The 26,767-nt window shown below is 44.0% G+C and overlaps 1 protein-coding gene and 1 pseudogene across 3 annotated transcripts in view; one reads left to right on the forward strand and one right to left on the reverse strand.

Moving 5' to 3' along the window:
* Ankrd29 (ankyrin repeat domain 29) overlaps positions 1-22,804 on the reverse strand; it is a 55,385-nt gene extending 32,581 nt beyond the window's left edge. The window contains exons 1-3 of one of the 3 annotated variants that reach the window (XM_021150831.2): positions 22,675-22,804; positions 12,673-12,783; positions 6,800-6,898 (exon numbers count right to left, since the gene is read on the reverse strand). In XM_021150831.2, coding sequence (XP_021006490.1) covers positions 6,800-6,898; positions 12,673-12,783; positions 22,675-22,695 — 231 coding nt within the window. In that variant the 5' untranslated portion in view covers positions 22,696-22,804. Of the gene's footprint in view, positions 1-6,799; positions 6,899-12,533; positions 12,784-22,674 lie in introns of all 3 variants that reach the window. The other 2 variants (XM_029471732.2, XM_029471734.2) reach the window with 2 other exon arrangements.
* LOC110285076 (ecotropic viral integration site 5 protein pseudogene) lies at positions 3,224-5,801 on the forward strand (annotated as a pseudogene).
* Positions 22,805-26,767: the final 3,963 nt, after the last annotated feature.

The raw sequence follows: 26,767 nt of genomic DNA on the forward strand, positions 1-26,767 counted from the left end.
AAATTAATGAAAAAAAAAAAAAAAAGAAAGAAAGGAAAAAAATAAGGAAAGGAATGCAAACAATTCTATAAATTATCTAACGAGATCAGAGCAGAAGTGGGTTTAAAATATTTCTCAAAACTAGACATATTAACCAGTAACAGTCTAAATTCACATTTTCAGCCAACCAAAACATGGTATTTTTAGCATGTGTGATGGTTGTATATGCTTGGCCCAGGGAGTGGCACTATTTGGAGGTGTGGCCTTGTTGGAGTAGGTATGGCCTTGTTGGAAGTCTGTCACTGTAGCTGTGGGCTTTAAGACCCTCATCCTAGCTCCCTGGAAGACAGTCTTCTCTTGTTTGCCTTCAGAACAAGATGTAGAACTCTCAGTTCTTCTTATATCATGCCCACCTGGATGCTGCCATGCTCCTGCCTTGATGATATTGAACTGAACCTCTGAACCTTTAAAGCAGCCCCCAATTAAATGTTGTCTTGATAAGAGTTGCCTTAGTCATGGTGCCTCTTCACAGCAGTAAAACCCTAATGAAGACAGCATGTTTCCTTCAAAGTGACTTTCTTTAAAAGATTTATTTATTTTATGTATGTGAGTACACTGTAGCTATCTTCAGACACCAGAAGAGGGCATCCCATTACAGATGGTTGTGAGCCACCATGTGGTTGCTGGGAATTGAACTCAGGACCTCTGGAAGAGCAGTAAGTGCTCTTAACCGCTGAGCCATCTCTCCAGCTCTCCATTCAAAGACTGGTGCCCAAATCATAGTGTCACATAAACAAAGTCATCCTAGCTCAGCAGTGGGCAATGTGTCATTTCTATGAGGATGCTCGTTATGGGGGCTAGCTGGGAAGAAGGGTCAGCAGCAGGGATGAGAGGGGATGAGATAGGGAGCAAATGTCATGATACACTGTACGAGGGATTGCAAAAAGAGGAGGAGGCAGCCTATGACTTCCACAGTCTGAGCCTTGGGTGAAACCAAGACACTTCTCCAGGCACTGTGAGAAACCCTTCTTTCCACAGCTCACCTGGAACCTATGGGTATTAGATTCTGACTCTGACATGAGGAGCTAAAGTAGGATAGCAAGTCCTGTGGATTGTATCAATCATTCTAAATTCTAAGGCAGGAACACATGGGCTGGGGGAGCAATGCCCACTGAGGCAGAGCTCTAACACCTTTGCAGATTTAATCTTCTGCCTCCAGCCCTGCTCCAGAGGAAGAGCCACCCGACCACTTCCAGAGCCTTTCTGCAAGCTGTGAGTGGGTCCCTCCCTCCCATGGTTCCTACAGATATGAATCTGCAGCGCCTGGCCATTGCTCTCTGACAGTGACGGTTGTTACCTTCTAGAACATTTGTCAAGAGGTTTTGATGAAGAAACTTGGGCAGAATCAAAGACTTGTTTCTGAAAAAGAAATCTAGAGAGTACCTAGGATTCTTTCTGGTGCTTTCTTTATTAAGAACAAATACTAACTTTTCAGTCACTTTTTTTTGTTTTTGTTTTTGTTTTTTTTTGGTTTTTCGAGACAGGGTTTCTCTGTATAGCCCTGGCTGTCCTGGAGCTCACTTTATAGACCAGGCTGGCCTCGAACTTTAGTCACTTTTTGATACATTAACTAAAAATGACTGTCACCTTGATTTGAGCTAATTTTATATGTAAAATCAGTCATGTACTGGAATACAGTAATTCCTAGCTAATAGGATTTAGACTTTAGTCTGAAATGTGGAAATACATCTTCAATGTACACTCTTTCCTCCTGAAGCCCAGGGCCAACTTCCTGGTGGTCTCCAACAGTCACTACTCCTGGGTCTCTCGCATGTCTGCTGTTCAGGGCCATTGGCTTCTAGTTGGTCTCTAGCAAGCTCTATGTATCCAGGAAAACAAGGTTAGGTGTGTTCTAAGGAACCGTTCTGATACTGTGAATGGATTAACAGTGGGACACGGTGTTTCAAAGATTCCTGATGCAGGCAATACTTGGGGCCCTCCCTTTGGTTTAGTATTTAGTATTGCCGGAGGCTGGCACAGGCTCAGGAAAACTAGAGGGACTGCTGGAAACTTCCGCAACATCATCAAGTGAGACACAGTTTATGTCTGCACTGAATGTGAAATCCCCAAGGCCTATTGTTCTCAGGTCGAAAAGGTTTCCATCTGATGCCTTAGTTGACCCACTAAGTGAATGAATAAATATAAAACCACAAAGCCACACACTAGCTGGAGCCCCGCTGCTTCCCTTCCTCTGCTTTTCTCAGGAAGGCTTTTGTACACCGTGTGCCTACCCTTTAGGATCAGATTTTTGAATAAGCAGATCTGGACTGCATTGTTTTATTAGAGAAAACCTGCTTTTCATTTTAAAGTTACAATAAACAAAGACTGTAGAGAGAGGAAAAGGTGAGGGTAATTTAAAAATATCCTTCTAAAATATTCTTTATTCTAGAGGGAAATTTTATTTCAGCTGCCAATGCAAAAAAACCAATCTGACACAATGACCTGGTGTTATGGAGACTGCCCTAAAGACTCTGGGTGAAGAGTCTTCACGGTTGATTTTACGGCAGTCTTCACACTGCTGCCCTCAATAGTCTAGCCCCACTAAGGCTGAGGTCTGCAGCCTGTGGGTTGTTCTTTCCCGATCTACAGACAGGACCACTGAGGCTTAGAGGTAAGGCAGATGGTTGGATTGGGCCAGATGAAGCAAGATCAAGAGTACACTATGGTTAGGAGCTGTCCTAAGATGCCTGTCTCATACCTGGGTCTGTGTAAACCTGTTAGAGTGTACATGTCTCCACAAAGCTTTGTTTGGCCGGGTTCTATGTCAGTTTGGAAACACATGGTCTCCTCAGACCTGCCTTCCTGAGTATGCTAAAATGCCCAACCCATCTTGCTGCTGCAAGTACCCTGACTGGACTCTGGTGTAACCAAGCCCCCAGGATTGCACTTGTGATGAGTGATCGCAGGCTCACATTTTACTTCAATATGCCCCCTTGTGACTCTTTTGGAAAACTTACTTAATACACAGCCAGGTGGAAAACAGCTTTGTAAATGTGGTTTCATTTACAAACTGTTCATTCAAGCTCCATGAAGACTAGGTTGCAGAGAAAAGAAAAGAATACAGGGGCATCTGGGAAATTCTTATAAATTTCCTGGCATCTCATCACACGTGAGGAAGTACTCATTCATGCCTGAGACAAAAATGTATGACTGTTTAAGGGAGGTAATGAGGGTGGTGTGTAGTATGGACCTGATACGGTTTGATCCTGTCTTCCAAAGAGTCGATGCTAGGAGCCAGATGTCTAATGTGAGGATACTGAGGCTTAGGTCCTTTAAGATATAGGCAACAGCTCTCTCCCTCTGTTCCTCTGTCCCTCTGTCCCTCTGTCCCTCTGTCCCTCTCTTCCTCTCTTCTTCTCCCCCTCTCCCCTTTGCCTGCTTGCCTTGTGGGACTGAGCAACTGCTAGATCCTTGGACTTCCACTCACAGTTGCTGCTGACCATTGTTGGGAGTTGGATTGCAGACTGTGGCGACATACAAGGTGGCAGAAAATCTGAGTTCTACTCTCTCATGGGTGAAGAACACAGTATCGCACACAGTCAGTCAGGTGGCCAGTCAGGTGGCAAGTCTATCTGCCTCACTACACACCACATCCTTATCTACCACACTGTCAACACCAACACAGTCACCATCTTCCCCATCAAAGTTGAGTCCACACGACTTAGAACTCCTGGCTAAGCTGGAGGAACAAAGCAGATTAATAGAGACAGACAGTAAATCTTTAAGATCAGTGAATGGGTCAAGAAGAAACAGTGGTTCCTCTCTTGTATCAAGTTCATCAGACTCCAGCAACCTCAGCCACCTGGAGGAAGACTCTTGGATTCTTTGGGGAAGAATTGTGAATGAATAGGATGATGTACGCAAGAAGAAAGAAAAGCAAGTGAAGGAGCTTGTTTGTAAAGGGATACCTCATCACTTCAGAGCAACAGTTTGGCAACTTTTATGTAATGCATAGAGTATGACAATTAAGGACCAGTATTCAGAACTCCTGAAAATGACTTCACCTTGTGAAAAACTGATATGAAGGGACATTGCTAGAACTTATCCAGGACACAACTTTTTAAAGGAAAAAGATAGCCTTGGACAGGAGGTTTTATTTAATGTAATGAAGGCATACTCCTTAGTGGACCGTGAGGTTGGTTACTGTCAGGGCAGTGCTCTCATTGTTGGATTGTTGCTGATGCAGATGCCAGAAGAAGCTTTCTGTGTATTTGTTAAATTAATGCAAGACTACAAACTTCGTGAACTATTTAAGCCAAGTATGGCAGAATTGGGCCTTTGTATGTAACAGTGTGAATGCATGATAGGGGAGTATCTTCCAGAACTCTTTGAACATTTTCAATCTCAGAGTTTCCATACATCAATGTATGCATCATCCTGCTTCCTGACTACATCTTTCCTACAACTTTCCCACTACCAATTGCAACATGGATATTTGACATCTTTATGTCTGAGGGTTTGAGTAGGATTAGTGCTTCTTCAGATGAATCGGGCAGAATTAATGCAACTTGACATGGAAGGGATGTTACAGCACTTTCGGAAGGTCATTCCACATCAGTTTGATGGTGGCCCAGAAAAATGAATCCCGTCAGCTTACCAAGTCAAATTCAACTCAAAAAAAAAAAAAAAAAAAAGAAAGAAAGAAAAAACTTGAAAAAGAATACACTACAATCAAAACTAAAGAAATGGAAGATCAAGGTGAAATTAAAAGGCTACGCACAGAAAATAGGCTTTTAAAACAGCGCATTGAAACATTAGAAAAATATAAATGCAGTCCCACCTACAACGGAGATTTTGTGCTGCAGCTGGAGAAGGAATTGGTTCAAGCCAGACTGAGTGAAGCCGAGTCTCAGTGTGCACTGAGGGAGATGCAGGATAAAGTGTTGGGTATAGAGAAGAACAACAACTCATTTCCTGATGAGAATCATATTGCAAGACTTCAGGAGGAACTCATTGCTGTGAAGCTGAGGGAAGCTGAAGCCATTATGGGTTTGAAAGAACCTCGACAGCAAGTCAGAGACTTGGAAGAGCACTGACAACGTCACTTAGCTCGGACTTCTGGAAGATGGAAAGACCCACCCAAGAAAAATGCTGCGAATGAGTTACAGGATGAGCTGATGAGCATTCGCCTTAGAGAAGTGGAAATACAGGCAGAAATAAGAGAGATGAAGCCAAGGATGTCGGAAATGGAGACACAGAACGAGATCAATAGTAACCAACTTCAAAGAGTGGAGCAAGAGGTGAACAGTCTGCAGGAGAAGGCGTGCTCGTTGACTGTGAAGAACAAGGGCAAGAACTGCTTGCCCAGTTAAGTGAGGCAAAGCACAGGCAGGCAGAGATTGAATGCAAGAACAAGGAGGAAGTCATGGCTGTGCAGCTCCGGGAAGCTGATAGCATCGCTGCCGTGGCTGAGCTGCACCTGCACATTGCTGAGCTTGAAATCCAGAAAGAAGAAGGCAAGCTCCAAGGACAGCGTAACAGGTCTGACTCTAACCAGTACATTAGGGAACTGAAGGGCCAGATAGCAGAGCTGACTCATGAGCTCAGATGCCTAAAAGGCCAGCGGGACTTCTCCAGCCAACCGCCTTTTGATGGAATCCACATCGTCAGTCATCTAATAGGAGAATAATGAATTGTTCCATTCATCAGATGAAGATTTTATAGATAGTTCCTTACAGGAAAGTGCCATTGGTTTTCCTTTGCACAGAAAATCTGGCCCAATGTCCCTGAATCCCGCTTTGGCAGATGGCAGTGAGAGCTAAGCAGAAGACGGTATGCTGGGAACTCAGGAGAATGACCCTGGGGCTCCACAGAAGCAGCCCCCACAGAGAGAGTCCAACTCAACTACCGTGTGACCATCACTCTGACAGCCGGAGTCTTGAGGGCAGCAGTGTTACATGAGAAGAGCTGGAGCCATCCCTTGTCCTGTACATATGTCTGTTTACAGTCTTACCTGACTGTCTTTGTCTTTGCCAAATGCTCACTGAATTTCCATTGCCACAGTAGATTGAAGTGTGCTAATTGGTAAATGGGGTTCTAACAGTATTACTGCATATAAATTTTTCCTATTTAGAAAATACTGTTATGTCTAAATGTGAGAATTGTTTAAAAATTGAGGACTATGGGAAATTGGATTCTTTTTAAACAAAACTGCTCTTGTGCAATATTTTATGCTCATTGAACAAGCTGTACATTTGTGTTTATTAGTTTCCAAGTCAGCTGCCTGTAGACATCTGACCAGAACATAGATGTGATTTTATATATATATACAACAGAGCAAAGCCATTGGGTACAGCTATGAAAGTGTTGATACCGATCTCTTAGATTGTGTTAGTTCTCCCAAGGGTGGGTTGTTAAGAGTGCGTTGTGCCTTGTCTCTTCTGCACATGGCTATTTCTCTTTCCCTTCTTCATCATGTTGTGAGGCAGCTAAGCTTCCCTCAGAAGCCAAACAGATACATTGTTTCAATATTAGATGTTCAGTCCCTAAAACTGTAAGTTAAATAAACCTCTACTTTTTAAAAAAATAAAATACCCAGCATCAGTTATTCTGTTATAGTAGCACAAATGCATGAATATAGTTGACAATGGTACATTCCCAGAGCTTCTTTTAGGCTATAAATAAATAAGTAAACAAACAAACAAGCTCTTCAGTGGGCTCAAAGCAACTGCAACCTTTATCCTCTTGAGCAGTTTACTACCATAACGATCAACGCTCTCTTAACCTAGATGTTTTTATTCACGTGTACAGCCTGACTTACCTCTCTCTGGAGGTTGATGTCTGCTCCCTGCAGAACAAGCTCCCTCACACAGTCTATGTGGCCAGCATAGGAGGCAACCATGAGAAGTGTGGTGCCGTGCTGCACAGAGGAGAGAGAGGAACAGTGAAGCCCTCACGGCAGAAAAGGAGCCCAAGAGACTGCAGATGGTTAGCTTCACCCAGAAGATGCCCAGGCGACAATGGCTCACTAGTAACTATGATGGCTATTGGATGGGAGCAAGCAAAGCGATAGACTGCCAAGGTTGGAATTTGAAGGTTACAAATTCACTTCCATGCATCAACTTCAGAAACAGTCCACGTAAAACATCACGAATGCATCTTAGCCAGCAAAAGTACAATATTCTCATTTTATGACTCACATTGAATGATCCCTGATCCAGTTCACTGTGTCTAATTCAACGTTAGCAGTTAGTTCTTTGATTTGGAAAATTGTTTTGTTTTTGACTTAATTTACTATGTAAGTTGATCATTTCTACCCGGTCCTTTCCCTCACTCCCTTCAGAATCCCACTTCCCTTCACATGTCCTCCTTTGGCTCCTGTCCTCTGCCAGCCTCTGTCTGTCACACACTGACCCCGAGCAGTGTTATCTGCTACAGTGTTGACTGGCTCTGTTGGCTTGAATCTGTGCATGTCTGTGCAGGTGACCACTGATGCAGTGAGCACAGGAGTGCAGTGGCCACATCTGGAAGATTCATTTGTATTTAAAAGCATTTTAAATTGTTTTCTTGCTTTTTGTTAAAGCCAGGTGGGGAGGCTGAAGAGGGGGAATCATGAGTTCAAATCTCCCTTAGGCTACATAATAAGTCTGTGTCTCAAAAACTTTTCTAAGTTTTATTCATTTATTTATTGAAAAAGAGCTGGAGTTTATTTGGAAAAGATTTTAAAGAAGATTTAAGCATGGGAGATAAGGGAAAGAGAGATTTCAGGAAAAGAACAAATCACTCTCAACTATGGACATGAGCTTCTCAAAAGAGTCAACCAACTTTTATTTATTTTATTTTACTTTAAAAATCTTTGATTTCTTCTTTGGCTCATTCATTGTTTAGCAATGTGTTGTTCATTTTCCATGAGATCCTGTAGCTACTAGAAATTCTTTTGCTGGTGACCTTAACTTTAATTGCATTGTGTGGTCAGATAGTATACATAGGGTTATTTCATTTTTCTGAATTTGTTAAGAGTTGTTTACTGTCTCAGAATGTGTTTTGTTTTAGAGAAACTTCCACCATGTACTGCTGGGGAGAATGCATATTCTTTGATGTTTGAGTGGAATGCTTTGTAGATATGTTAGGTCCATTTGACCTTTGATGTCATTTGGTGTATGATGTCACTTGGTGTGTGATGTCATTTAATGCTGGTTCCTCTATTTATCCAGTCAAATTCCTTTCCTCTGTAGTCTTTAGGACGGGGGTGGCTATCTTACAATCACTATTCTCTTCCTGAGTAATAAGAATTTTTATTTAGACAGGAAATAGGGAAATCATTGGTGCTGTGGTCCGAATGTGTCCCTTCAAAATTCATGCTGGGATCTAATTCCCATTGTGGTGGTGTTAAGAGAGGCCTTATAGGAAGTGGTTAAGACATGAGGGACTTGCCTTCCAAGTGGGATTAGTGCACACATGAAATAACGTGGGGGAGCTCCTGCCCTCAGGAGTTATTAAGAGCAGACACCAAATCTGCAAGCACCTTGGTCTTGATTTCCCAGTCTACATGATTATGACCAATAAATTCCTTTTGTTTATAAACTACACAGTCCAAAGTATTTTATTATAGCACCTCAAATGGACTCTCAGGTTAGAGCTGATTTGTGTAAACATGCTATAAATACCCTTTGACATGAGATGTAAGAGAAAATATCCCACAGGTCACACAGCTTAAAAAAAAAAGTCAACAATAAGCCAAAGAAAGTATCAAGTATGTAATCTGGATATTTCAAAGAGAAGAAGAGGCTAGAGATGGCTCCGTACTTAAAGAAAGCATGTTGCTATTACAGAAGAGAAGACCCATGTTTCTATAAACTCAGGGGACTTGACCACCTTTTTCATGGCCTCCAAGGGCACTCCATTCATGTGGCACAAATGCATATATATATATATATATATATATATATATATATATATATATATGTGTGTGTGTGTGTGTGTGTGTGTGTGTGTGTGTGTTTGTGTGTGTGTATACATATATACATATATAATTTTAAGAATTTTTTTTTAAAAAGGGAAAATAGTTGGGTGGTAGTGGTGCCTATAATTCCAGCATTTGGGAGGCAGAGGCAGGTGGATATCTGTGAGTTCAAGGCCAGCCTGGTCTACAGGAGGAGTTCCAGAACAACCAGGGCTATACAGAAAAACTCTGCCTCAAAAAACTAAACTAAACAAAACAAAACAGGAAAATAGCCCGAAAAATAAAATAAATCTTTAAAAGAGAAGAAAAAACCCTTTAGGCTGATCTGTTTTAAAGAAAAGATAAATAAAATAAATAATAAAAAATTGCCTTTATGGGTAGATTATGTTTAATTCTATACCATGATCAATTGAAACAAAGATTGGTTCAATAGAAAAGAAGCAAAAAAGTATCATAGTACAATATACAATAGCATCTTCCTTATACTTAAAACCTATAAGCTTGACTGACTTTTGACTCCTGAAGTGTTAAGAGTGTTTTATTTTATTGGCTGAAGTTAAAAAGCATATTTCAAGACAAACTGGTTTTGAACAAAGTATGTAAAGTATGTATAACAAAGTATGTATAAATGCATATAAAGGAAGCAAAGCTCAAAACAAAAGACATCAAAATAAATACATTAGTAAATTTTAAAAAGATTATAAGAATCTTCTAAAATAGGTTAAAATCTTGGTTAAATAGGTTAGAGAGATAAACAAATCAAAGCAAAAAATAAAAAATAAAGAGGATATCCAGGGATCCATCCCATAATCAGCTTCCAAACGCTGACACCATTGCATACACTAACAAGATTTTGCTGAAAGGACCCAGATATAGCTGTCTCTTGTGAGACTATGCCGGGGCCTAGCAAACACAGAAGTGGATGCTCACAGTCAGCTATTGGATGTATCACAGGGCTCCCAATGGAGAAGCTAGAGAAGGAGTTAAAGGGATATGCAACCCTATAGGGGGAACAACATGATGAACTAACCAGTACCCTGGAGCTCTTGTCTCTAGCTGCATATGTATCGAAAGATGGCCTACTCAGCCATCACTGGAAAGAGAGGCCCATTGGACTTGCAAAATTTATATGCCCCAATACAGGGGAATGCCAGGGCCAAAAGAATGGGAATGGGTGGGTAGGGAAGTGGGGGAGGTATGGGGGACTTTTGGGATAGCATTGGAAATGTAATTGAGGAAAATACGTAATAAAAAAATATTAAAAATTAAAAAAAAAGAGAAATGCCAAGTACAAGCTCTGAGTACAGTGTGTGCTTACAAATAGTCATATCCATTATCATTTCAGTGTTGAGTCTAATTCCTGGAACATAGTAAACAATAAATTGTAGCTGGTATCATTACAAAAAAAAATAAATAAAGAGGAGAGACGGCCTTAACTTGGGATTCCCCCAGGCTTGAGAGTGCAGCCTGTAATTCCAATGAAGCAAGGGTTGGAGGCCAGACAGTGCACATAACAGGTTCCAGGCAGCTTGGGCTATGTCCTGGGACTCTGTCTCTGACAATCTTGGAATCCAGACAATGTTAGCAAATCAAAGCTTTGAGCATACGGCATGCGGTCTCGGGATGCAATATTTGTTCTTTACAATCTGTCAGAAAAGTCTGAAAATGGCTGTTTATGTTTATGTTTATGTTATGTTTATGTTTATGTTTATGTTATGTTTATGTTATGTTTATGTTGAGAACAATTTTCATGGGGCATTCTTTGCATACCAAAATTCCACATAGATTTCCTAGGGGACCCTGTGCCTTAGTTCTGTAAGGTGGCACAGCCCAGAGATCAGTCATCACCATAATAATCCTAGAATGCAGAGTCCATGCCCAGGTGCCACACAGAAAAGGCAGATGCCTAGCCAGGACATTCCAAAGGGGACAAAGGCCTGCAGTGTCTCCACATATGTCCTTGTCCCCCAGAGCACTAACTGGCCGTTCAAAGCAGCATCATTCACACGTGCTCCTTATGTTAAGGAACTGTTTTTCCAGAAACCTTCTGATTAAGTAACTACTAAATGTATTTTAAACCTTTCTCTCATTCACTGGTCCTCTGTGTGCATGGCATGCATTTGTCGTGGGGAGTACATAGTAGAGCCTCGTGTGGAAGTCAGGTGACAATCTCACGGAGTCAGTCCTCTCCTTCTGCCTTCTATGGGTACCTGGAATCAAACTCAGTTCATCAGGCTTGGGTGGCAAGCACTCTTACCTGCTGAGCCATCTCACCAGATGGTCTAATTTATCCAATTGATTTAAGAGGGATAATTTATAAACATATTCATTTAGTCAAACATCTATTCTGACTCTGACTGAAGGCACCAGAAAGGATGGGTCTGTGAGGTACAGCAGGGTAACCTTCAGCTAGAACTCAGAGGGTGTCACAGGAGTGTCTCTACAGGAATGACTTAAAAAAAAAAAAAAGAAGAGGAAAAGCAGTCACCTATATGGTCAGAGACAAAGGCCACAGGTGGCAACTGGTCCGTACCTCATCATGCTGGTCAGTGTGGGACAGGAATTGGTCCATTGAGACCCAAGTAAGACCAAGATGGCCATTCACAGATGCCTGGAGTCCCCTGTAAATCTGGGCTCTGACAAAGAACAGATGGTGTGTTCACATTTGGATAATTGGAGGGGCTTTAATAAAGGGACTATTCATCAAGAAGTGGTCTGGTAGTGTAGTTCTGGGGCTCTGTGACTGCAGCTGGAAGGTACAAAATTACTGTAATAGGTCCTACATCAGTGTGAGTGCCAGTGCTGGGCTGAACTGGGAGCTTTGTTGGCCTCCCTGCTCCCCTCCACCTTCAGCTTGCAATGGATGCCAAGCTAAAGGACCGAGGGCGGGAGGCTTCTGGGGCACTGCTTATGATTCAGATTCTGGATCCAGAGCCAGGCAGAGGAAGGGACAGAATGGATCTGGATGGTCCTGGTAACCCTCCCACTTCCTTCCTGGGCTGCTCGTGGGTCTCACTTGCAAGTTTGTGTCAGAGCTGAAGATGACATATCCTGCCTCAAGGAGAACATGAGTCTCTGCTGAGAATATTTTGTCCAAACCACAAAACCATCTTATTTGAGGTCCTCCTTGTCCCCAGGGAAAACAGAGAATTGCTGGCTGCTAGCTGGGGAAGGGAAGGGACTCTCGGTGGATGTGACTGTGGCAGTGGCCCCTATTTTATTCCCACAATAGAAGGCTGGTAGAGGCTTCAGTTCCTCAGGTTTTACATCATGGATTAAAACCACAACTCCTACAATCATGGGAGCCCACATGTGCTCTAAATTATCCTCATCTTTTTCTTTCGGGTAGTTGTGTACTAAATAGCCCTTTATTCTTGGAATTTGCCAATAGGCTTTTTGTTTTGTTTTGTTTTTTTGAGACAGGGCTTCTCTGTTTAGCCCTGGCTGTCCTGAAACTCAGGCTGTCCTTGAACTCAGAAATCCACCTGCCCCTGGAAGTCCCTCCTTCACAGTGCAAGAGAGGCTTTCTGTTCTCATGAGTAACCGTTTGCTTTCTGACTTCCTCGGTATGTTTTTAGGTCCACCACTATACCTTAGGATTCCTGGGAAAGGCGAAGGCAAGCAAACACAACAAGTACACAAGCGTGCGAAGGGAGCGTGTTTGCAAGGAGCTCATGGCTGCGGGGTGCAAAGGCACGCTCTGGGCATGCAGATACCGCGTCCCTCCGTACACTGTCTCTGCAGTCGACGTCCACACGGCCACTGTTTAACAGCAGTTTCAGCAGGGCCAGGTTTCCCCTCTTTGCTGCCCAGAATGCAGCGTTGGCAAGCGGAGTTTCCTTCTGCAAAAACAGAAAAGAAACAGGATCTTAAAATAGAAGTCAGATATCATGGCTGCTTCCATGTATACAGATAAAGTGTTCCAAAGGTGGCATTCCAGATGCGGGGCGATCGTCAGGAAGGCTGCCCTCCTCTCCATAGATGGGAGTATAGAATTCCAGGCTGTGAGAGTTGTTTCATTAACTGCAGACCTCTGAGCCCAAAGTTGTCTTCTGACAGCACAACTGACGCTCTACTTACTCCCAAAGTGCTTGCCTTCCTGCCTCTGTTGGGTCTTTGTTCACAATTTCCTTTAAACTTGAAATGAATTTTTCCCATCCTAGAAGGATGAGGTTCTGCCCAGAAGCCATTTCCTTTCTGAAACAAGCCGAAAAGAGCAACTCTTTCCTTGTACATGAAGCAAAATCTCTTCCTGTCCCGATGCTCAGGAGTTTGGTGACTTCTCTGTGTCCGCAACATTTTCAAACCAGTTCCAGCTCTTGGGGTAGGCGCTTTACTTTCGCTCCACCTAATGTTTTCCCCTTCAACTGGAAATGCCAGTAGTTCTGGGTGAGAACTAGGTTCTTTGGGCAGAGAATGCTATTTTGTGTCTGAGTTTCAGGATGCCATCCAAAGTACCTGGGCTCATGGGAGCCATTGTCTCCTTTCGCTTTAGATAGAGATCAAAATACCTGCTTTCAAGTTTACACACACACACACACACACACACACACACACACAGAGAGAACTAAAGTAGACTAATTGCCTAATAAATAGGTACTACTGTTTTTTTTTTTTTTTTTTTTTTCTGAACTGAAACACTCTCTTGGAAGGAAACTCAGAAGGTTCAAGAAATAAACAAAACTTAAAGGGCTCAGGAAGTTCCTAAAGCCTACAAGATTCACATGACTTCTTCCCCAAGGTATAGTCATTACTGAGGAGAGGAAACTCTCTAGTCAGCTGAGCCCCTGCCAGTCCTGCAGGAGCTCCAGGGAAGCAGCTTTCCAGGACTGTTGCCCATACTGGGGTGGGATTTTCAAGGATGAAGCTGCTATTCAGTCACTCATGGTCCCGTAACTCACTGGTTCACTATGCTAGACCTGGGTAGAACTGTTTCTTTGGTCTGTCCTCAGTAGCCAATGTGGGATGAACATATGCAGGGAAGGCATGCAACACCAATATACCATAAATGCAAATAGTGCTCATTTTCTTTATGAAGTTAAAGTAATAAGACAAATTAAACTCCAATTATTAGTACTCTGACAGAATGCTGCTGCTCTCAGGACATTTTATGGTATTCACATTATCTAATAAAATGATTTGGGGAATGTGTAAAGACATCTCTTTGACAGCAAAAGTCCATTTTAAAATGTCCTTTAAATACAGTCACATGCCAAATAACATTTTGGTCAATGACAAGCTGTATATACCATGGCAGTCCCCTAGCATTATAGTGACTATTATCCTATAGCACAGCTGTCTTAGTCTGAATAGTCACGTTCTATATATAGTGTTCATCTTAGAAACATCTAAGACCATTTCTCAAATCATCTAATACTAAGTGAAGGCTGGCAACCATGTGGGAATCCCGCTTAATTGTGGCTTGACCGTCTGAGGTTATAGCTACCCACAGTCAACTGTGGTATGAAAATATTCCATGGAAAGTTCCAGATACAAGCAATTTATAAGTGTTAAGTAAATACTGTTCTGAGCAGCGTGATGAAGTCCCACACTGTCTTTCTTGCCCGGGAAGCACTCATTCCTTTGTCCAGTGTATTCACACTGCTTATGCCAGCCACCCCAACCTCTGTTCACTTAGGCACCTCACTGATGACTCTGACTGCACTTGTGTCTAGGTGGCTCTTACTTTACTTGGCCACAGCCCCCAAAGAGCAAAGGAGTGACATGGGAATTTTACTACAGTATTCCATTATAATTGTTCTACCTCATTATTTTTTGTCACTAATCTTTACTATGTCTAGTTTAAAACTCATCACAAACATGTATAGAATATAAAGGGTTTGTAACTTCCCGTGGTTACTTGAGGGGCATTAAACACAGTAGAAGGAGAGCACCATTACCCCTAGATCCTCAAGAGAGCCACATACAGTGAGCATGCGGTGCTGACAGATGATGACAACATTTGCTGGTGCAAGGATTTCATTTCAGGGCTTTCAGCACAGACAAGCCAGTGCTGCGCTGCAAACTGGAATGCGAGAGGCAAGGTGGAGAGTAATAGACAGCTCACAAACATGCTTTGAATAGTTTCCTGGAGTAGAGGAGTGGTGGGGGGTGGAGGGAGCCCTTCAGATCCCAGGCTAATCATTTGCCTTCCCTGAAGGCATACATTTGACTCTCCAGAGATTTCAAGCTAACCTGGGCCATGGTGATCACACCACAACCTCCTACATCTGCCCCATGCTGTGTCTAACCTGTTGTAGCTACTGGTACCGCAGGGAAGCCACAGAAAGGTGGGTTTGGTGTGAATTACAGATCATGAGATAATGCCCTTCTAATAGAGATTGCTCAGGCAGAGGTGAAGCAGGGGCAAGTGAACTGAGCGGATGCTTCAGTGCCATCGTGGAATACCTCTGCAGGCTTTTCCTAAAATGAGAACACACAGGCACACACAGGCACAGGCACAGGCACAGGCACAGGCACAGGCACAGGCACAGGCACAGGCACAGGCACAGGCACAGGCACACACAGGCACAGGCACAGACACAGACACAGGCACAGGCACAGGCACAGGCACAGGCACAGGCACAGGCACAGGCACAGGCACAGGCACAGGCACAGGCACAGGCACAGGCACAGGCACAGGCACAGGCACACACAGGCACAGGCACAGGCACAGGCACAGGCACAGGCACAGGCACAGGCACAGGCACAGGCACACACAGGCACAGGCACAGACACAGGCACAGGCACAGGCACAGGCACAGGCACAGGCACAGGCACAGGCACAGGCACAGGCACAGGCACAGGCACAGATACAAACAGACACAGACACAGACACAAACACTGACACAGACACAAACACTGACACAGACACACACAGACACACACAGAGACAGACAGACAGACAGACATACAGACACACACAGGGGAATAAGATTTTATTGAGTGACTTTGCTGTTTGAACCTGAATACCTAGACAATCCACCTGCAAACAGCAACTGTCTAGTGTCAGAACGAGCGCTGGAGCCAGGGCCCCTTTCTTTCTCTCTTTAGGATGGTTTTGGAAGTTCCTCTCTGGTTGGGCTGTTCAGACCAGTTTCCTAGATACTAGATAATGAATTTAGTAAAAAGCTATAAATATTTCATTCTCCCTCAGGCTTGATTGTCTGAGAGGCAGAGGACAGTTAGACAGAACAGTTGATCTGGGATAAGAAAGAGCCAGGTTCGAGTCTAAACCACTTTCTAGATCTGTATCTTAAGTAAGTTACATAGATTCTCCTGGTCATAATAAAATGGACCTTTAAAATAGAGTGCCTTTGTCCTGTGCTGGAGAACTAAACGAGACAACACATAAATATGTACTTTGTGTGTTCAATAAGTCCTATCTACAAATGCACAGCCAGAGCTTGCTATGCTTGTCCAAGCAATTCATATACATTGTCACTAGCATGTGCTGGGACAGGGGCAGGTAGGAATAGAGATACAGTGTAACTTTGACCTCTGCTTACAAAAGCTTTACAGCCTCAGCCTCACAGGAAAATTAACCAAGTCAACAGGCCCGAGTGTAGGTGTGGAAGGAGGAGTGCAGCTGCTTGTGGTGAAAATTTGGACCACATAGTTGTCACTGCTGCCTGCTGCCTGCCCAGCATCACTCCCAAAAGGGTAGAGTGGAGGATGTGAGGAGGGAAAAAGCAATAGCTTATGGGGGTCAGGGGACCAGAGACCTAGAGCAGAGCAGACACACAAACTTGGACATTATCCTGGGAGTCATGAGGCTGTTTGGAGGTGAGAAGTATCAGTTTTGCATTCAAGGAAAGTCCCAGCGACTTGTCATGGAGACTAAGATGAGGCACTCAGTGGCACTGGTATGTGGAAGGCAAGAGACATAAGTGCTGGAGCCACAGCCCGCTGTGGGAATGGATGGGGACACCAAGGACATCTTAGGAAGCCGAGTGGAGAGGAGGAAACGGAGGATAGTGACTCCCAGGCTCTGGGCTGCTGCTGCTGGCACTTAGGAAACAGAGACATGATAGGCTTTTCTTTTCTTTTTTCTTTTTCTTTTTCTCTCTCTTTTTCTTTTCTCTTTTCTCTTTCCTCTTTCTTCTTTTCAAGACAGGGTTTCTCTGTGTAGCCCTGTCTGTCCTGGAACTCATTCTGTAGACCAGGTTGGCCTCAAACTCAGAAATCCTCCTGTCTCTGCCTCCCAAGTGCTGGGATTAAAGGCGTACGCCACCACTGATCGGCTGGGATAGGCTTTAAGAACAAATAATGGACTCAACTTTGAACATGCTAAGTTCCAACTGCCTATGGCTGCATCCCAGTGGAAATATCTAGCAAAGACATGGAAGTGTGCTCCCCCGGCACTGTGGCCACACACTGAGTGGAGGCTAGGCATCTTGAGCTAACACTTATGAAGAACACACTCTGTACCACATAATATGCTGTCTGCAGAGACCCCATTTAATCCTTGGCACAGCCCAGAGAGATGCGTACCGTTACATGCCATTTCAGACAAGGCAAGAGAGAAATGGCAAGTCAGGCTCTCTTGCCAGACAGGCTGCTGCTCCAGGCTGCCCCCTTTGTGAACCATCATGCTGTTCTGCTGCCCACAAACTCTTTGTTAGGCAGAAAGGAATAAGGCTGCAATGACCTCCAATGGCCTTTTCACCCTCCCTTCCAGTCTCCTCTCTTGCCAAGACAAAGTTCCCCCAATTTTCCTTCCATTGGGGAGTCTACAGAAATCACAAACCCTGGATAACTCCCAAATCCCTGCATACATTTTGCACAGAACCATAAAAGGTGGAGAGGGCCAGGCAAGTCCTACAGCCTTTAAAGGAGACATTGCACCTCTCTCTGGCTCTCTCCCCTCTTCCTGCCTTTCCTTCATCTCTCCTTTGTCCTTTTCCTCCTGAATGTCCCAGTCATACAACTATACATATATCATACATCTCTATAAAATATAAAGGAAGTAAAAAAGATGATACTTTAAATGGATGATTATATGATGGGTTAAAACATTTACATTTGTCTATTTATTTCCTGTGGCTTATCCATGTAATTGAAGAGTAATGGTGAGCTGGAGTTCATTATGAGGTAATGTTTGGGGGACTTGGATGAAGCACATGGTTCCTGTGCCTGTCCAGTTTGGGCACAGCTGGCTTCAGCTATGATCATAAAACTCAGTACTGAGATACTTCATCTTCTTGGCTAAGACTTATTCAAGAATGTTCCAGAGACTTCTATTTAGCTGGCAGTGATGTTTTTTCTAACCATAACCATCCTCCATCCCCAACTGAGTAAGGCTCTTAGCAACCTCAGCCCTGAAGACCAATACTTGAGTAGTTGGAATAGAAGTTATAAAGCCAAAAGCCAATGTACTGAAATCAATGGACCTTATTACACACACACACACACACACACACACCCCTCACCACCACCACCAAGAACAACAACCAAAAAAAATGAAAACTCTGAGTCTTACACTGTGTCATAGTTATCTTTCTACTGCTGTGATAAAGCATCACAGCTGAAAGAAACTTGGGGGAGGAGACAGTATTTAATGTTAGACTTCCTTCCACTTAACAAGTCTATTGTTGAAAGGAGCCAGGGCAGGAACTGAAGCAGAGGTCGTGGAGGAGTACTGCTTTCTGGCTTGCTCTGCCTGCTTTCTTATATCATCCAGGACTACTTGCCCAGGTATGCTACACTCATAATGGGCTGGGCCCTCCCACATCATCATTAAGAAAATGCCCCAGTCTCGATGACAGGCCAGAATGGTGGAGGCATCTTCTGAGTTGAAGTTCCCTCATCCCAAATGACTCTAACCTGTGTACGGTTGACATAAAACTAGCCTGCACACACTGCACATATGCATGTCTATTTCCTTGGCCAGCACAAATTATCAATTACCAATTAGGAAAGGTAGGTTTCTGGAGGCAAGTTGGTACCTCAGGGGAGTGAACGCAGGTAGGGCTGGGGTGGAGCTCAGTGGTAGAGTCTGACCACCCTATCCAAGGCCCGGCTGTGACTGCAGACAACAGAATGGCCTCATAGCAGAGAGCTTGGAAGGGCCCATGGGGTTTAGATGTGCACAGCCACATGCAGTGATTCCAGCTCAAGACAAAGGGCACAGACTGTGATTCAATGCCTTAAACTCACTCATGGATGCTGCCAACAATGCAGTGCGGGGACTTGGTATAGAGGGTGGTTCTGATGCTTTGACTGGGAATCTTGTGTTTACTGACCCTGAAGCTCCTTGGCCCCAATTGGTTTTTGATGTATCAATAACGATGTCAGTAGCTAATGGCTGAGCATGGAGCAAGACACTGAGAGTTGCGTGGGTAGGACTCAGGGAGAACTGGGTGGGCTAGAAAGAAGGGGATACAGTAGTGGCAGGAGATAAAGCCAACCAGCCATGTGAGTTTTCTACCGGCCACTTCCCCGACTGGCCCTGGGGTAGCAGTCATTGAGTTAGCCAAGGCATTTTAAGAATAACGGGTGTGTGTGTGTGTGTGTTTTCTATACTCAGATCTGAGATAGCTCCTGGTGAGTGAGCACCTACCTCCAGTCAGGAGCACAAAGCGGTGTAGACAAAACTCCCGAGACAACTTGGGCTGAAAACAAAAAGGTTAGCCCTGGCTCCCAAGTTAAAGTTAATAAGCACTCAATGAAATCGTTAAAGAACACACTGTGTTCTCAACTGTATTAATTACTGACTTTGGTATAATATTAATCTCATGTGAAAAATATGTGTAGGCCTGGCTGTTTTCACCACAGTTACTGAGTGTAGATGACATGGTAGAAAAAGGAGAGTAGTTTAAAGGTAAACTACTCACAGCTGAAGAAATAGCTTAGGGCACAAACGTCTTAAAACTTCCCTAAATGTTTCAGTAAATTATCTGCAGTTATCTGAGCAGATATCCGGGTGTGTTTTAATATGCTTAACCCGATGGGGGCGGATGAGGAGCAGTGTAGACTGGCCTGACTCGCTGGTGCTCCCCACAATGCCATTCTACCCTGCTCCTTGGGAAATGCACGTCTCCTTCTTACCCAGCACAGAGTCCTCTCTCTCTCTGCTCTACCTCCCCAGCTCCCCTTCCTGGTAGAAGCAGGCTCCCCTCTCTCTCCAGCACAGAATGAACCCATCCAGCTTCCAGACCACTGTGTCCTTCCATTGGGGTGCACAGACCTCTGTCCCTTCAAGACACAAGCATCTGCTCCTTTTTTTAAATAATGGTATTAAAAGTTTTTCTTTTCTTTTTGAGATTATAATTATGTAGTTTCCTCATTCCCTTTCCTTCCTCCAAAGCCTCCCACACTACCCCTCCTTGCTCTTTGTCCTTTTTCAAATTCATGGCCTCTTTTTTATTAATTGTAAAATATATAATACATAAATACCACCTGGCTTTCTGTAATGGTCTCAATTATTAGATGCTGGAGAAGGATGTATAGGAGCTCCATCCCACTTTATAATCTTCTACCTCACCTCACCTGAGAGCTGCCACCTAATCTGCCAGGCAGCTTGTGTGTGTGTGCGCGTGCGCGCTCCTGCACCAGCACACATGTGCACTTACACCCAGATCCATGCCCCACTGCCCTCTAGGACAAACAAGCATACATGATATGGGTACACATACAAAAAATGGAAAAATGAAATAAACATGACACATCATATTACATTCCTCCCAGCAATGTATGGGGGGTTCTGATTTCTGCGCATCTTCACCAACACATTTGCCACCATATTGCTAATTAGCCATCCTAGTGCGGGTGAAGCAGTATTGCAATGTGGTTTTGATTTGCATGTCACCGATGGTTAATGATGTTGAACATATCCTTAAGCACTACTGACATCTGTGCATCTTAGCTATTTGCCTGTTATCATTTAAGGATGCTCAAGTTTCTACCATCATAAAGCAAATAAAGAGCTCCCTATACTTGTGGGTTCTGCCATTATTCTCTTTGCATGCTGTTGTGATCTGGCTCCTGAACCTAACCCTTGGCAAAAGTGCCCTTGGCAAGTCACCAGTGGCTGCTTTGTTATGAAATCCAGTGGTCCTTTTCATTCTTAGTTCACATCCCAGTGGTATTTAACACCAAGGTTCTCTTAATTTTCACTAAAAGACTAGAGAGCCTTGGCACATGTTTCTGTTATTTCTCATCCGTCTCTGGTTGTTCGTTCTCAGTTTTCTCATTAGGATTCTCTTATTCTGCTCATTCTACATCATCGTCATCATCATCATCGAAGCTTATGTCTGAGTGTGGTACATGTCTACTGACAAGCTAAGTTTGATCCCTAGGACACAAAAGTGTGTGTTCACAGAGTGCTTGGTGTGTGTGTGTTTCAGAGGTCAAAGATGAATGCCACATATCTTCTACTGTTCTCCCACTTTATTATAGACAGGATCTCTCAAGGAGAGACGCTCTTGCCAGTGAGCTGCTGGACTCTGCCTGCCTTTGCACTCCTACCCTGAGCACTGAAGTTACAGCCTGAAGGAGTCGTTGGAAGCAGTGCTTACCCATTGAGCCGCATCCCTGATCATCACAGAGTAACGCCCCTGGGTCTGCTCACTGCAAACTTTCATCTCCATTGGCTGACTCCCTACTCTGGGTATCTGTCTCGTCAGCACCTTTGATTCCTATTTTCGTTCAAGCTATATTCCAACCCCCACCCCCACCCCCGTCTCCCTTGCCTTCCCTCCACAGGAGTAACACCAGCTACTGAATTCTGCCACTTGAAACAAATCTCAAGTCATTGTCTAGTTCCTTCCCTCCACTCTCCTTGCCTACACTCTGGCCCAAATCCACTTCTTTTCATTTTTAAAAATTAAATTACATTCTTATTAACTCTCTAAGAATTTCACACCATATATTGACCATATGACATACACCCCATCTCCCCTCAAATCCATCTGGACCTCCAGACCCACTAGCTAACCATAATGTCCTTCTGCTGTGATGGTCCCCCTACCCTGCCTCTTCTCCAGTGGGAGCCAGTGTCTTTCTGACATGCACATCTCATCCAGCCATTCCTCTGCTCAAATGAGTTCTCAGAAGAGACTGGACCATAGGGGCTTTGGAGTTTGATGCACTTGGATTTCAGTCTTAACATCATTAGCTTTATAGCTGCAAATGGTGAGAAGATTGTTTAACTTCTCTATGTCTTTATTGTTTAAGAGAGAAAGAAATACGGAGAAGAATATAGAGCAGAAAGTAAAGAGGAGGAGAAGGAGGAGGAGGAGGAGGAGGAAGGCCGATTAGAGCATCATCCCAAAGGCCTCCCAGAAGACTAGTTCACCACTGCACATTTTAAATATTCAATCCACTTGACTATTGTTTTTATTAAAAACCTTCCAGCCGGGGCAAATCAATGAACCCAACTTTCATCCTCCAGAGTGGGGATTAAATGGAACGACTTTAATGAATGAACACTTTAAAAAAACACAAGAGTCCTTTGGCTGCAGAAGCCTGAAGATCAAAAGCACTTCCGCCTTGCAGATGAAGTGTTCTGAGGAGGCGGCGGGTGCGGAAGGACTCTGAGGGCCTGCCAGCCTGGGGATGCTGCAGAGAAGCCCTGACCTCCACCCACTTCTCCCCAGCCTTGGCCTGTTACTATGGCGACAGTCAGGGGTTCTGCGCGGGGCTCACTAGCCCGGGCGGAAAGTGAGGAAAGCCGCAGCGAAGCGTGAGGAGCTGCCTGAGCCCGCCCTCCCGGCCTGCGCTGCGCTGCTCACCTTGAAGGACATCCTGCACATGTCCGCCGCGCCACCGCCCGCCGGTCCCCGCTCGGTCCCCGCTCGCTCTCTGCGCCCGCCCGCCCGCCGCAGAGGGGCGGCCCCGCGCGTTCCCTCGGCCGCTGACAGACAGGGCGGCGCCCGGGCACGCGCAGGGGCGGCCAGGCTGGCGCGCGCACTGGCCCCCTGCCTGCCCGCGCTGACACGCCTCACCCCGCGGGCACACAGCACAGCCCCGAGCTCCGCGTGCACTCCCGGAGCTCTCCACACTCAGGTCACGCTCCTCAGACGGCTTCCATTTACAGGGTTCTCTAGACTCCACGTCCAGGACACTCTCCACACCAATGCCACACTCCGCAGTTTCTACCCAGAGTTCTGCACACTCCACGCCTAGTACACCCTCCACACCAAGGTCACGTTTCACACAGAGTTCTCACTCTGTACCCAGCATGCACTCCACTTGGACATCCTACACCTCACACACACACACACACACACACACACACCTTGTACACACCCTGCATAAACACCCAGGACACCCTCTACACTGTCTCCTACACTACACATAGAGCTTTCACACCCAGTGTCCACGCTCTCACAGGATGCCCTTCACACTAGCATCATATTTCACAAATGTTCCAGAAAGTTCTTCACAGACACAGCTTCCACACACAAAGTTCTCCACACTGCACAAAGACACACTCATGCTTCACACCATTTATGAAGATTCTCCATGCAAAGTTCTTGAGTCTGCACCCAAGATGTCCTCCACGCAGATATCCACATACACCTCATGGAACCTTTTCCAAAATTAGCCATATACTAAGTCACAAAGCAAGCCTCAGCAGATCCAAAAATATTGAAATAACCCCTTGCATACTATTAGATCACTATGGATTAAGGCTGGACTTCAACAACATCAGAATCATTGGAAAGCCTACATGGAAACTGAACTACTCTCTACTCAATGATAACTTGGTCGGGGAAGAAAGAAAGAAATTGAAGACTTTCTAGAATTCAATGAAAATGAAGGCACAACATTTGCAAACTTATGGGACACAGTGAAAGCAGTGCTAAGAGGAAAGTTCATAGCACTAAGCGCCTCCATAAAGAAATTGGAGAGGTCTCATACTAGTAACTTAGCAGCAACCCAGAATGCTCTAGAACAAAAAGAAGCAAACACACCCAAGAGGAGTAGACTGCAGGAAATAATCAAACTCAGGACTGAAATCAAAGAGAACAATACAAAGTAAAAACAAAAACAAAAACAAGAGCTAGTTCTTTGTGAAAATCAATAAGCTAGAAAAACCCTTAGCCAAGCTAACTAAAAGGCAGAGAGACAGTATCCAAATTAACAAAATTAGAAATGAAAATGGAAACATAACAACAGAAACTGAGGAAATTTCAAAACAAAACAAAACAAAAAATTAGGCCTAACTTCAAAAGCCTGTACTTCACAAAATTGGAAAATCTAAAGGAAATGGATAATTTTAAAGACAGATAACCACTTATCAAAATAAAATCAAAACCAGGTAAACTATCTAAACAGTCCTGTACTGGCTAGTTTTGTGTCAACTTGACACAGCTGGAGTTATCACAGAGAAAGGAGCTTCAGTTGAGGAAATGCCTCCATGAGATCCAGCTGTAAGGCATTTTCTCAATTAGTAATCAAGGGGGGAGGGCCCCTTGTGGGTGGGACCATCTCTGGGCTGGCAGTCTTGGGTTCTATAGAGAGCAGGCTGAGCAAGCCAGGGGAAGCAAGCCAGTAAAGAACAACCCTCCATGGCCTCTGCATCAGTTCCTGCTTCCTGACCTGCTTGACTTCCTTTGGTGATCAACATCAATGTGGAAGTGTAAGCTGAATAAACCCTTTCCTCCTCAACTTGCTTCTTGGTCATGATGTTTGTGCAGGAATAGAAACCCTGACCAAGACAAGTCCTATAACCCTTAAGGAAATAGAAGCAGTCATTAAAAGTCTCCTAACCAAAAAAAGCTCAGGGCCTGATGGTTTTAGCACAGAATTGTTGTGGTAAATCTCCAACCCCAATAAGCCCATTCAACTAAAATGCAACTCTGTTGTGTGTAATTTTAATAACACTCTTGCTCTTTCTTGAGAGCTCATTCTGAGCTCCCTCAGCCTCTCGAAGCTGTCTCCACCAAACTGCCAAACACTGCCCTGGCTGTGCCCTTTCTCCTGCACACCTTAGTCACCATGAATGGAAAACACCAGATGGCCTTAATATTTTAAAACTAGCCAGATAACTCACTGGCTGGGCAAAGAATATCCTGCCCCATCCTCCCTTCCTCTGCTCCAATGCCTGCTATGCCTCCTCCCTCTCATCCCCTTCTCTTCCTCCTGGAAGGATACAAGGCACATACCTATACATAATAAAAGCAATGTACAGCAAGCTAGTAGCCAACATCAGATTACATGGAGAGAAACACAAAGCAATCCCACTAAAATCAGGGACAAGGCAAGGCTGCCCACTCTCTCCGTATCTATTCAATATAGTACTTGAAGTTCTAGTTAGAGCAATTAGACAGCAAAAAGAGATCAAAGAGATCAAAATTGGAAAAGAAGAAAGAAGTCAAGGTATCACTATTTGTAGATGATAAGATAGTGTACATAAGTGACCCCCAAAATTCTACTAGAGAACTACAGTTGGTAAACACCTTCAGCAAAGTGGCTGGATACAAAATTAACATAGAGAAATCAGTAGTTCTTCTTTATTCAAACGATAAATGAGCTGAGAAAGAAATTAGGGAAATGACTACCTTCACGATAGTCACAAATGATATAAAATATCTTGGTGTAACTCTAAGTAAGTAAGTGAAAGACCTGTATGGCAAGAACTTCAAGTCCCTGAAGAAGGAAACTGAAGAAGATATCAGAAGATGGAAAAAATCTCCCAAGCTCATGGATCAGTAGTAGTAAAAATGGTCATTTTACCAAAAGCAATCGACAGATCCAATGCAATTTCCATCAAAATTCTAACACAATTTTTTCCCCAGACCTTGAAAGAGTAATGCTCAACTTCATATGAAAAAACAAAAGCCCAGGATAGCTAAAACAATCCTAAACGATAAAAGAACTTTGGGAGGAATCACCATCTCTGACCTCAAGCTGTACTACAGAGCAATAGTAATAAAAACTGCAAGTATAGGTACAGAAACAGAAGGAAGATCAATGGCATCAAATCAAAGACCCAGAAATAAACCTCTATGGACATCTAATTGCTGACAAAGAAGCTAAAACCATACAATGAAAAAGAGAAAGCATCTTCAACAAGTGGTGCAGGTCTGACTGGATCTCTGTATGTAGAACAATGCAAATAGATCCATATTTATCACCCTGCACAAAACTCAAGTCCAAGTGGTTCAAAGACCTCAACATAAAATCAGTTATGTACATCTAAAAGAAGAGAAAGTGGGAAATAGCCTTGAGTGCATTGGTACAGGAGACAATTTCCTGAACAGAACACCAATGGCTCAGGCTCTAAGATCAACCTTTCTGTTGCTGTAGCAAACACTGAAACAATTTGAAGAAGGAAAGTTTGGGTTTTTTTTTTTTTTTTTTTTGGTCCATTTTTCCTGGGCTGTGGTGAGGAAGAACATTATGGAATGGAAGGCTTGATGGAACAAAGTTGCTCACCTCACGGTCTCCAGGACACAGGAAGAGTTAACAGGAAAAGGCCAGGGCCATTCTTCAAAGGTATGCCCCAGCTCTCCTGTCAACTAGGCCCCACCTTCAGTAGTTACATCACTTCTCAACAGTCTATTCAAACTTTGCATCGACAAAAGGATTAAACTTCTGATTAGGTCAGAGGTGTCTCTGCAAAACTTGCTGTCATCAGCACATCTATTCATCTGATTTACCCATCCATCTAGCATCTCTCAATCTAGTCAATCCGAGACTCAAGCCTTGATCACCACAGGCTTTGATCATGTCTTTCTTCAGAAGGACTTGCCACTTAGCCACATGAGGGTTATTGGCAGGAAACTGTCACCAGTCATCTGAGTCTGAGATTTCATGGGCTGCAGAGAATCACCTCTCCCTAGACCATGATGTCTTCTCACGTCCGGTTCTAATGGT

The sequence above is a fragment of the Mus caroli genome, unplaced genomic scaffold (assembly GCF_978045245.1).
Source record: "Mus caroli unplaced genomic scaffold, Mus_caroli_1 scaffold_19, whole genome shotgun sequence".
NCBI lineage: Eukaryota > Metazoa > Chordata > Mammalia > Rodentia > Muridae > Mus > Mus caroli.